This window comes from Ziziphus jujuba, chromosome 11 (assembly GCF_031755915.1).
Source record: "Ziziphus jujuba cultivar Dongzao chromosome 11, ASM3175591v1".
NCBI classification, from domain to species: Eukaryota; Viridiplantae; Streptophyta; class Magnoliopsida; order Rosales; family Rhamnaceae; genus Ziziphus; species Ziziphus jujuba.
In genome coordinates, this window is record NC_083389.1 from 26,635,544 (window position 1) to 26,647,979 (window position 12,436).

Here is a 12,436-nt window from a genome sequence, read left to right on the forward strand (position 1 = left end):
ATATATGGATTATAGGTAAAAAAAAAAAAATTATATATATATATATATTGATTTTTAAAAATATAAAGTTTTGCAATTATTTTTATATTGAAAATGTAAAAAATTCGCCTAACCATGTTATTGAATAAAATTATCTTAATTCTGTTACCAAAAAAATAAAAATAAAATTATCTTAATTCATATAAACAACCATATATAAACGAGTAATATAAAAATATTTATCATTTTTTTATATGTTAAACTAAATATTATAATATATGAAGAGCAAACAAAAAGGTGCTATCACCAAAAAAGAAAAAATGTTAATTGAACTTTAAAAAAACTTACATTTAAATATATTTTTGATTATAAAATAAAATAAAATAAAATTCTCTTTCTTTTGATTAATTAAAATTTGGTGAGGAAGGTAGTCTATGATACATGAAGTTTTCTGATTAATTTACTAGGTTTTTGGTGTATTTGCATATGATGTCGTAAATCACATCATGGCTTATTTTCTTGGTAAATAAGAAAAAAAAATTTATGTTTCAAATTACCGAAGAAATAATTGAAGAAATTAATTAGAGCTTATACATGCAAATCAAGAATTCTCCTACAATCACCTCATGAACGAAAAAACTAGATGTCCCATGTATAGCATCAATGATCCCATAAGTGCTTGTGTCTTAAAAGGGGCTTTGGGAAAGCTTTTCGTCTCCATGCCACAAAGATTCTTCTGCTTTTATGCCATAAAGTTGGGACAATTATATGAGGCAAGAAAAGTTAATTTCTCCATAGTTGCCAATTGATGTCTTCAGCAAAAGGTTAGGAACAATCCAAAAAGCTGATCAATAGAGATGATTATGTTCATCATCCATTACTGAATTCCATTTCCATAAAATGATTCTGGATCATTTTTTCCTGTAAGGTATGTAATCTAACTTTATGAACATCATCAAAATATCAAACATCTCTAAACCAATCAATCCCAGTCCGAGTTGTGATGTACAATGAATTTTTTTTCCCTTCCATAAACTATCTAGTAGATACCAACATGCATTGTTTTTAGGTTTCACCTAAAAACAATGCACTACCACCAATATCCATAGCTTGTTCCCATCTTTTGCATAATAATCCAGCTTATAAACATAAAATTGATTTTAATGATACTCTTCATCATCATCATCATCATCATCATCATTATCATCATCATCATCAATAGTAAAGTCTCCAATTGGAATTGGCAGCTCAGTACTTATAATGTTTCAACTTTCATAGGAAAATAATAATCAAAGTTCCAAACTTCAACTGAGCTATTCAAGGACCCAAATATATGGTTTTTATTATATTGCGATGCATAGAGGTGATTATTGTGGTACGTTATATCTAATAAGAATGAATGTTCTCCGTCACCAAACGAAGTCCATTCATTCAAAATATTGTTTTTGTTGTCCTCGTTGTCTTTATGGTTGTAGATTGCAAGTTGTGTCCATTTTCCTATCACTAATTTGGTTTCGTAGCCATACATAATTACAATTGAAAAGCTTTTGGCACGAGATCGCCTTGGATCAGACGAAAGAATAGCTTTAGAAACAAAAACATGCCTACCAAGGACGTTCTTAAGACCTTGCAACATGTTCTTAAGCTTGTGAACCTTTTGCTCCGTGAAATTGAAGAAGCAGGAATGGCTGTTGTGTTTATGAGTAGGAAGCATCAGCAATGAAGATTGATTTAATAATGGAGGGGTATAGGAATTTACAGCATTGTACCAACATGAACAAACAGCTTTGAAATTTCTTTACCCAAAACAAAAGAAAAAAAAAAGTTCTGAGATAACGATTTTATGACACTGGTAAAACCTCTCGGCGGAAAAAATATATAGATATACAAACAAACACACACTGATAAAATTTCTCAGACTTTATACATACAGACATATCTATATATATCTATAAATGAATCACCATTTGATGGAACTCAAAGTGGACATTATTTGGAGAAACCAGCTATTTGCTGTTTTCTTTTATGGGCTGCAAAGTTTTTGCAGTCAAACTTATGCAAAAACAAAAGTATCATCATAATATACAGATTTTCTAAACTCCATGTTTAACAATCATCCCACATAATAGCTTTCAACATTCAACAGAACCTCATCAAGTTGTTTCTTTTCTTGCAGTTCACTTGCATATACAGAGAGCAATTCATGCTGAACAACCTGCCAGAGAATCAATAGTTTATATATAAAAAAAGGAGGAAAACAATGAGTAAAATAAAGCAATATAGTCAATAAATTTTTCAGCCATGGAATTCAAGGAAGAGTACACCATGTTTTTGATGATCAAAAAGGCTTTACCAAAGAGATCTTGACTAAGTGTTTTGACACATAGAATGGACAATATGGTGATGTGGTCGACATAAATTTTGCAGTTCCACACCTACAAGGTCTTTATGTATGATAGAAGTCTAAGAGTAAACCAACCTCCAATAACTTCTTCTGCAGTCCGGCTGGTAGGTAGTACGAAATTCTGTCTCTTTCGTGTTTCAAGCAATCTTCGACCTTAATTTCCATGAAGTTGAAAAGGGAAAATTGAACAGTCATTTCAATATAAAATATATGTTAATATACTAACTAAAGGAGAAGCTGCATTGAGAATGACCTTAAGCATGTATTCTTTGTACGGTTCACTTGTAATCCAATTTGAGGCTTTCTGAGAATAAAATGCAGCAGTGTGTTTTGCCAAATCATCTTCAAAGTCTCTCGTATAGTTCATCAAGTCTTTTCCGATTTCCGTGTAGATGGCCACAACATTCTTCACTATAACTTGATGAATCTGCTCTCCTTCACGCTCTCGATCGATCTGAATGGCAATCTCAACAATTCCATAAAATACAAAAGTGAAAATGATACTTTGTGTTGCTTAGAATGTATAAGGGAGGCCTTTTGGTCGGTCATACTCAAGTCAAGAGGGAAGCTTTTCATTGACCTAAAAATTAGTGAAAGGATCAAAGAAACTGTCATAGATTCTCAAGCTGATCCATTACCATGATGGGGCATGAGCATAGTGAAGAAAAGTTGGTTCACATCGGGGACTGGAATTTAGCCCCTCTTTTCTTTTCTAGGCTGCTCATAAAAGAAAAGTATAACTACCAAGGCCTGGTAAGGTATATAATTTGACAAGCAAATGGTTCACATTGGGGAACGGAATTTAGCCCTTCTTTACCCTTCTTGGTTGCACATAAAAAAAAAAAGTATAACTACCAAGACCTGGTAAGGAAAATAATGTGACAAGCAAATAACAAGAAAAGACTATATTAGATGTAAAAGCGACTTTATCACCTTCTCTATAATAAACAAATTACTTAGTAGTGAAAAGGGCTTGCAGGCAAGTTCAATAAGCTTTTCAAAACAAGGAAAATGGGTTGGATGAGTGTTTAGTGGGTGTGTTATAACTAAACAGTATCAATCGAACAAAAGGAACTGGACATTACATACCATAGATATTGCAGCACCTCTTATTTGACTATTAATTTTGCCGAAAACCTGAAACTCATAAGACAATATCCCTTTTAACAAATATGCATGAAGACCAATCTGGCTTTATAGAAAATGAAAATGATAAAAAGTTTAGGCTTTGTAAAGATATTCAACTGTACCAAGTCATAGAAGGACAAGGAGCTAATCTCTCTGAGCGAAGGTTGCTTTTGTATGGTAGTGAAATATCTGTCAAGATATCCAAAGAATCTAGATAGCCAATAAGTCATGGTTTTTTGATTTTGCCATCTTCTTTCTAGTTCTTGCAACAAAATCTCATCCTTCTTTCCTAGTAGAGATGGCAATACCTGTGGTTACCAACAGAAAAAGCAATAAAAATCAACGCTGAAGTTTGGTGCTTCCAAGCAAATATATCCTGTCTATAAGATGAATATTGCACTGACCTTGAGAGTAATATAGTCTTCAAAGGCTTTCCTATATAGATCGTACAACTTCTTAGAATTCTCATAGCTACCTCTTCCAGGTCCACCCAAATCATATACAATTCTGATTTTCTGAGTTAAGAAAGTGCAAATCTATCTGAAACGAATCAAAATAAATAAGGCATTCTCTGATTATTTCTACCGAATATAATGCAGTTAATAATCATGATATATTGGAAGCTTAGAATCTAGATTTCAGCTTCTATTGTTTCGTCAAGTAGAAAATAAAAAATCAGTAGGCCATCTCATTGATTAGCTGGTGGCTTAATTTAAACTGTTCCAAAAACTTGTTTTTTGCACCAAGAAGTGGAGAGGGGAAAGTAAAGTTTAATATAGGCAATGAACTATAAAAAGGCAGTTATCTTAGAGCCATTTCACCTAAACGCAGAAAATCAAAGGACGAAACTCATTACCCAAATCAATATATAAGCAAATCAGAATTGGGAAAAGCAGAGAACTAATTTGATAGATGAAATCTAACATCCACATCTGACTCTCATTGTTGTTCATCTGGTTCTACAAAAAAGTTCTTCTCTATGATACTAAACCTTTATAATTATGAAAACAACAAAACACATTACAATTCAGCCACTACAAACAAAGAAAACCCATTACAATTCAGCCACTTCTTATTCTTAATGATGCTAAATAGCTAATACAATGAAATACAGGAAAGCTTTAAAAAATAACCAACAAATTCTAAGCAAAATGTTAATGAACATGTAAAAGGATACGTGTAGTACTCAATGTATTCATCAGCTGTGAAGGGATTGTTATCAATCCCTTCAACCACATTAATCACTCTGTCAACTGCTCCTTGCAAAATTGCCCATCCTTGTTCAAAATCGATGGGTTTTTGAATATTGTCGACCGCCATGCTTGAAGGGTCAGAAGCTGAAGCAACGAGCTCTACTATGCAGCACCAGATTGCAGCAAATTTGATCCTGGAGGTCTTCATGCTGGTTGTAGTGTGAGCTTGGTTTCTCAGAGTTTCTTTGACTGCCAGCTCTGGGAGACCATAAGTTGAGGAAAGTAATAATTTAGAAGTCAACCAAAATAAATTGAGAAAAGTATTTTCAAAGTTCTTAAAAAAGAATTCGTCCACAAAAAATAAAATAAAGCACCACTTTGTATGATTTTTCTCAAGAACAAAAATTACGTGGTGGAATAAATAGTCCAACTTAAAGAGCCATGAAAATTATTGGTTTCATTTCTTTAGGAAAAATAATAACAATAAATACTAATAATAATAATAATAATTTCACAAATAAAAGAAAGTGGTACCGGATAGACGGTAACAGGCTTCTTTTTAGGTGTGATAGAGATTGTCAAAACCCAATTTCAGAAATTTGGGCCACAGCCCAATTTCAAAGCCTTTTTTGGAATCGGTAACACAATTGAGGGCTAAATAACTGTTACACTTTTTTAGTTATTTTATTTTTTTAAAAACAAAATAACATCCCTCGGTCAAATTAAATTTGTTGTTAAATGTTAATGATAGTTATTTTCAAAAAAAAAAATGTTAATAATAGTTTAGGTGACGTGAAAAATTCATGTGTATATGCATGTGTTTGTATAATTTTTTTTTTTTTTTTGGTGAATATAATTGAAACTTGTTTAGTGTGTTTTATTTGTTAATTTCTTTTTGATTTTTTATTTATTTGTTTATTTTTTAACATATAGCATTTAATTAATTTCTTCATTTTTTTTTTTAACCAATAAACATTATATACACAGGGGTTATTTCATTAAGTGATTTTTTTCTTTTTACCCAGAATTATGGCATATATATCATCTAGGCCATTGAGGTTTTCAAATCCCATAATGTTTAAAGGAAGATGAATTACGAATCTCATATTCATAAATGATAGTTACGGGAAAAGTCAATACATTTTATCTTTTGTACACTATTGGATAAAGACCATTTCAATGCATATATTATTAATGCATAAGGTTAATTACAAAATGTAGCTACATCACAACAATACTGAAGATCGAACAATACGTAAATATGTGTCACACACACACACACACACATATATATATATATATATGCAATTAATGGCCATTATCAAAATTAACATAATCTCCATCATATATATAAGTTTGTCTTTTTCTCATGATGAGTATATATATATATATATATATATATATATATATGTATATATATAAAATAAATTACATGTAATAGGTTCGGCAATTCATTATAGATAGTGAATTACATGCATTATTCTGGATAACATGGTCGTGCTCGCATTTTATACCAAACAAATATATATATATGTATATATATATATAGTGAGGTTACGGTGTGGATGGTCCGCATACGGATTAGCACCAAAAACGAAGTTTTTTTATAAATATATATATATATATATATATATATATATATATATATATATATCGGTTTTGCTGTATATATATAATAATAAAATTGATAGTTTTTTAAAAAAATGTTGACTTTGGTGTCGGTCCACATGGCTTTGGTGCTGGTCCACATACGGACCGTCTGTAACCTTACTCTTTATATATATAGATATATATTCACTAAAATGCATTGCAGATATGGATATACATCTTGGTGAACTAGCATATCAACACTCAATCTAGAGCTAGCAGCTATCCACAAAAGAATGTCAGATTTTTTTTAACTTGCATGCATTCAGTGTACATGTTTGATGTGTATCCGCAGCCTCTCAACCATGACCCAAAAAATTTCCTTCTAGGGGAAAATATATGAAGGAAGAGATGTACATATATATATATATATATATGTATGTATGTATTAGGGTTCAAGAAGAAGATGAATTTCAATAGGTATTAGTTTGATCACGTTTTAATTAAATTTCTAGCTAGGAGCTGGGGACCAACTTTTTTACCATGCCAAATACAAACACCTAGAGCACTGTATAACAAACCTATAACTTCTACCAATATGCAAATGAACTATGAAGAAACTTGGCAAATCCTAATTTTTGAAGCCCTAATTATATGTGGCTGATAACTACCCACTGGAAACAAAATAAAAATTATAGGCAGTGCTAGTGAACCCTAAAAAACCAACACTTTCTCTCTCTCTCTCTCTCTCTCTCTCTCTCTCTCTCTCTATCTATCTATCTATCTATTTATCAATCTCTCTCTCTGCCCCTTCAGCTTGTGGCTTCCAATTTTTCTTAATAATTTATAACACTGACCTAATACAATGAATGTAAAAATGCATCAAAAAGAGAGAAAATACATCTAATTAGCTAATGAAATTGTGGTCCCAAACACACCTAAAAAAAAATTATTTTAATTTTAAAAGAAGCCAGCTAAACTAAATACTTTCCAATCCCTCTAGTCAACATCTATAAACACAATTTGATTTGTATTTATTATTATGTTTTTAGTGAAAGTGACTCAAGAACGGTTTCATTTGGTGTCGGCTATACTTTAAAGAATACAAAGAAGGGTCCGGGTTTACCCATGACTACAAGACAAGACATGAACAGAAATACACATATACATATATATATGGATTATCTCTATATATATAGACTCTATATGAACATTAATTCCATTTACATATACCCATATATATATATATGATTGTGAATGCATCATTTATGAACAGTAGCAAGAATTGAAGTTTGTTCAACATGATTATTACTTTTAGATATTCATCAGGCATGCCAAAATTTCTCTTATCCATATATCTGTCATCAAAATTCATCACAAAGCAAGATGGTAATTTTTTTTTTAAAAAATTTTGGGCAAACAGACAGAAATTTCATAAATAAATCTAATGTATATATATATAACGGAAAATTAAAGGGGAAAAAAAGAAAAAGAAAGCAAAACCCATGTCAAAATAGAGCAAAACTGAAATTAGTCTTATAGTTGATCATATGAGAATCAGAACCAAAATCATGGCTAAAAACTGGCTAGAAATCGTATATCTTATAGTCTAGTAAACTACTAATGCCACATGAAAGACCTTAAAACTGGCTTAGAGTTGGAGTTCCTCAAAAATCACACTATAAATTAGGTTTACCTTTCAAAAACACAGATGAAAGCCAAAATCATCAATATTTGAATCTCAAGTCTCGAATGGATCATCAATATTGACCAAAAAAAAAAAAAAAAAACTTAGCTAAAGCAGTCCATCAGGAAGGTTAAGCCTTGCTGATGATCCAGAGTTGTTAGCGGAAACCTTTTCTTGATTAGGCCTATCTTCAATTTCCCTATACCTATCCAAATACCTCCTCAATGGTCCAGCAAATTCATCGAAACCGAGAGCTCCCAAAGCCCAGCAAACGTCGTCTCCGTTAACCGTTTTCCTCCTCTCCTTCCTACACTTGACCGAGGCTTCACTCGTAACGAAGCTGATGAACTCCGACACGCATTCTTGCATTGTTTCTTTAGCTTCCTTGGAGATTTTCGCGTTCGGTGGCAAGATTTTCTTCATGATTCTCCCCACGTTCGCTATCGGTAGCAACCGGTCTTGCTCCTTGATTCCCCCTTCGGAGTTTGAAGCTTCACCACCAATGTTATCCTCCATTTCCATCTTAATTAACTACCATATGGTGCTTTACTTTGTGTGGAACCTTGTGCTTTGGTCTATTTGGTCAAACTGAACTTTTATATGTGAATATGTCTGCGTATACATATTTATACCATATAAGCGTATATATCTACATATATATATATAGATACACATATCCATATATCTATGTACATGTCATGTTTCTAGAGGTCCTAGTCACATGTTATGACCTGTGTCTTGTTGTTCAATATGGTGTGTAAGCCAATCAAGTCGGCTTTTATATCTATGTGTGTGTGTGTGTGTGTGTATTGTGGTTAGCTGAGTAGTCAATTTCGAAAAAGCCAATTTTTCACTAAGTGTTGGATGGTGATGATTCATTATATACCTGCACACTGTGGTATTATGTAGACCGAGTCCATGTATATGAGTTGCATGAGAGAATTAAAGCTATAAAAAACTACAGCCTTACAGTCTTCATGCCCTTTATTTGCATGAATATATATATACAGATATATACAATTAATATAGGCGTACGGATGGTGGTTTTTTTATACTTGATTTAATTAAGAAGTAATATGATCGGATACTAATTCATAAAGTTTTGGCTGTAAAATTAACTGAAGCCGTACGTAATTCCATTTGACCTTTAAAAAGTACACCAATAATGATCAGCTCCGGAGCTCAGTGGTAGTGCATATTAATTTTTAGAAGTTGCGCAGACTATTTATATATTATATAAAACTGCATAGTTATACGGCGGAATATTCTACAAAATTAAACTTTCACCTTTTCAGGAAATTATTTTTTTAAAATTCATTTTTATTAATAACCGGCTAATTAGCTGAATTAATTATTTAAATTATATTGCAAAGTATTAAAGTTGAGGCATATGCCATTGGCACCTGTCACAATAGAGCTAGCTGGTTTATTATATTTGAGAATTCAAGTTACCAAAACCTTTAAAATTATCTCAGAAAAAAAAAAAAAAACTTTCTAATTAATTTTTATACTTTCAAGGGCTTAACTTTATCTTCTTCCTTTTCTTTTTTCCTTACCTTTCTTTTTTTTTTTTTTTCTTTTTTTTTGGGTTTTGGGATAAGCTTAACTTGACCTGAGTTAAATATTAGCAATGATAAAGCTGGACTACTACTAATACATAAACATATATATATATATATATACAGTCTGTTTATGGTACGGACGGTTTTCATGCGGACCACAATATTGGTGACGATTTTTCATAGTATTGGTGACGATTTTCTAAAAAACCATCATTAATACTATAAAAAATCATCACTAATATTGTGATCCTCATGCGGATCGTTCTCATCATAAAATTTCTGTATATGTATATATGTGTATATATATATATATATGTAGTTTTATATATCCAAGACTAAAATCATCGAAAAGATGAATATGTGTAAGTAATAAATCTGGACGTAGTGCTTAATAGCCTAGTATTTGACTACAAGAAAATATAGTTAACTTTCCCCCTATATTGAAACAAAAACTAATTTGGCCAGAAAATATATATTGCTCCTAGCAAGCTAATTAATTTACCAAACCCATTGATTGAATATTCTCAGTGGATTCCCATTATGCAATTGTGCTCGAATGATTCTTCAAGATTCTCCACTTGAATATTATATAAAGAACAGAAAGTTAAGAAAGATGATGAGAGGGAAAATAAAATATACAAAAGAACATTGATATTGTCCGAATGCGCATGTAACATTCCAAATTCAGGTTCTTACAATTTTAAAATGCAGCCTTCTCTTTTTCATTTTCTTTATTTTTTAGTTTTGTTGACCAATATTTTATATTTTGTGATTTCTATTGTCCACTTTATATAAGCTCCGAACGTTGTGTCATAAGAGTGATTTGGGAAAATGACTTAAGGATACAAATTTTATCCCAAAAAAATAATATATACAGTATATATATATATATAAATGTTTTTCTGAGCGCCTAACTTTCTATTAATCGAATATAATTTTTTGATTGATGACGAGGAGGAGAAGATGATGATGGCGATGAGGTTGATATCATCTATTACGTGCATATGCTGGCTTTGCATATAGATACATGCTTAATTAATAATATGTATTTCTAAGTTGCTTGATTAATTTTCATTATAACTTGATAGATTTTAAGCCACACAAAAAAAAAAAAAAAAGATGGTAGAGAATATCAAAATATCACTTTCAAGGAGCATTTTTAAAAAATATTTTGGACCGAATCAAAATTCAGAAGAACCTAAGCACATAAAATAAAGCTTGAAATAGACTGCTAATCTACATTAATTCTAAAATAGTCACATAAGATGGGAAGTCTATTGAGGAGATATCTTGAGAATATCCTCATAATATAATACAGATCAATTTTGCAATTCTTACAAACAATATTCCTTGTAATTCACTACTATCTATCTTTTCCGTCTTTCATCTAATCCAATTTTGACTTCCCCAAATTATTGGGCTTGTCCCGCCACTGCTCAATAATTTAAATATACTATGCTATAAGCTTCCAAAATTTTCATCTAGACTATGATGGGTTTGAAATTAATAAATCAAATAAAAAGTTTGATTGATTTAAACACTTTCCTGTTTAGCCTGTCTTACAATGTGGCCAAAATTTAAAAGTGGGTCTTCCTCTTCCAGGTGTGTGATACTGATATACATAGAAATTTAGAATACATCAGAGCATTAAAGAAACCAAAGAATGAAGGAATACTATTTTGATATTTAGCATACTTGAAACTGCAGGAAAAAAAAAATTATATATATATAAATATATATATTAATTTTGATATACCGTACATTTTATACCAACCAAAAATACGATTCGATCATTTGAGTAGCTTTTGAGAAGTGGAATATTTTTAGGTTGAGTGGCATGTACCGTGACCAACAATGGTCTAGCAAATTCAATGACTGCCTTCTTCTAGAAAATAAAAAATAAAAAATGAATGAATAAATGCCTTTCGCACCAATTTTTGGGTGGTGACCTGTTTTCTTTTGGGATTTGGATCATTCCCATTTCTATCAGATGAAGATCTCGAGCTTCTTCTTTTTTTTTTCCCCTCCCCTTTAATTTTTCTCTTTATTATTATTATTATCGATTTAGGATATTGAATTTTTCACTTTCCTGAAATGAAAAGTTTAATCATATTATAAATAATTTGCCCAATATTTAGGAGAAATAATGATATGTGTTGAAAGGGTTCTCTTATTTATGTTTTAGTTATTCATTACACATAGCATAAATCATAGTATTAAACCAAAAAAAAAAAAAAAAGACATCATAAATCATCTTTAAATAATAAATCTCGCAAAAAGAGTCTTTAAATACATAATAAAGAATGCAGAAGGCTAATTAATTAAAACGTTAAAATAATAAAAATAAAAAAAATAAGTAAATTTACTCAAAAAATTGAATTGCATTAAGATATTTATATAATGTAATTTATTGTAAAATATAAATGTATGTAGACAAAACAAAAGAAAATAAAAATATAATAATAATAATAATAATTGGGTCTTTCAAAATAGAACTTCGAACCCAAGGGCCTGTAACTTTAAACTGGTATTGGCAGGCCATTGGCCATCTCAACAAATGTCGAGGCTTAGGCCCAAAAATCATGGGCCCCTAGAATATAAAAACTGTTAATATATTTTAATTTCTTTATTTAAAAATTATTTTTCTTACCTCTTTGAGAAATCACAAATTAAACGTTTATATTCCACCTAAAAATTTAGTTAATTTTATTTACGGAAAGGTTAGTCCCTTCAACTTTTAAAGCTCAAAAAATTGTTTTTAAGAATGTTTGAATGATTTTTTGAGAGTGTTTTAAACATTCATAAGAGTTTATAACTAAAACCAATTAACAAAAGCTTCTTAAAAAGGTTTGATGGCGTAAAAGAAAAAATAAATTATTCCAAACAAGATCTTACA

At 30.8% G+C, this 12,436-nt stretch overlaps 2 protein-coding genes across 3 annotated transcripts; both read right to left on the bottom strand.

The window, feature by feature from the left end:
* Positions 1 to 1,755: 1,755 nt before the first annotated feature.
* Positions 1,756 to 5,118, bottom strand: LOC107433224 (cullin-1). 2 transcript variants are annotated; one of them, XM_060812552.1, is made up of 7 exons: positions 4,689 to 5,118; positions 3,916 to 4,018; positions 3,634 to 3,819; positions 3,473 to 3,520; positions 2,637 to 2,849; positions 2,459 to 2,536; positions 1,756 to 2,194 (listed from the first exon to the last, which is right to left on the bottom strand). In XM_060812552.1, the coding sequence occupies exons 1-7, from the start codon at positions 4,910 to 4,912 to the stop codon at positions 2,093 to 2,095; spliced, it is 954 nt and encodes a 317-aa protein (XP_060668535.1). In that variant the 5' UTR covers positions 4,913 to 5,118; the 3' UTR covers positions 1,756 to 2,092. The 2 variants fall into 2 exon arrangements, with proteins under 2 accessions (XP_060668535.1, XP_060668536.1); XM_060812553.1 differs by having other exon boundaries at positions 2,637 to 2,837; positions 4,689 to 5,112.
* A 2,687-nt stretch (positions 5,119 to 7,805) lies between these two features.
* Positions 7,806 to 8,595, bottom strand: LOC107433233 (nuclear transcription factor Y subunit B-5). Its single transcript, XM_016044495.4, has one exon. It carries the CDS (start codon positions 8,498 to 8,500, stop codon positions 8,087 to 8,089), a length of 414 nt encoding a protein of 137 aa, XP_015899981.3. The 5' UTR covers positions 8,501 to 8,595; the 3' UTR covers positions 7,806 to 8,086.
* Between the last annotated feature and the right edge of the window lie 3,841 nt (positions 8,596 to 12,436).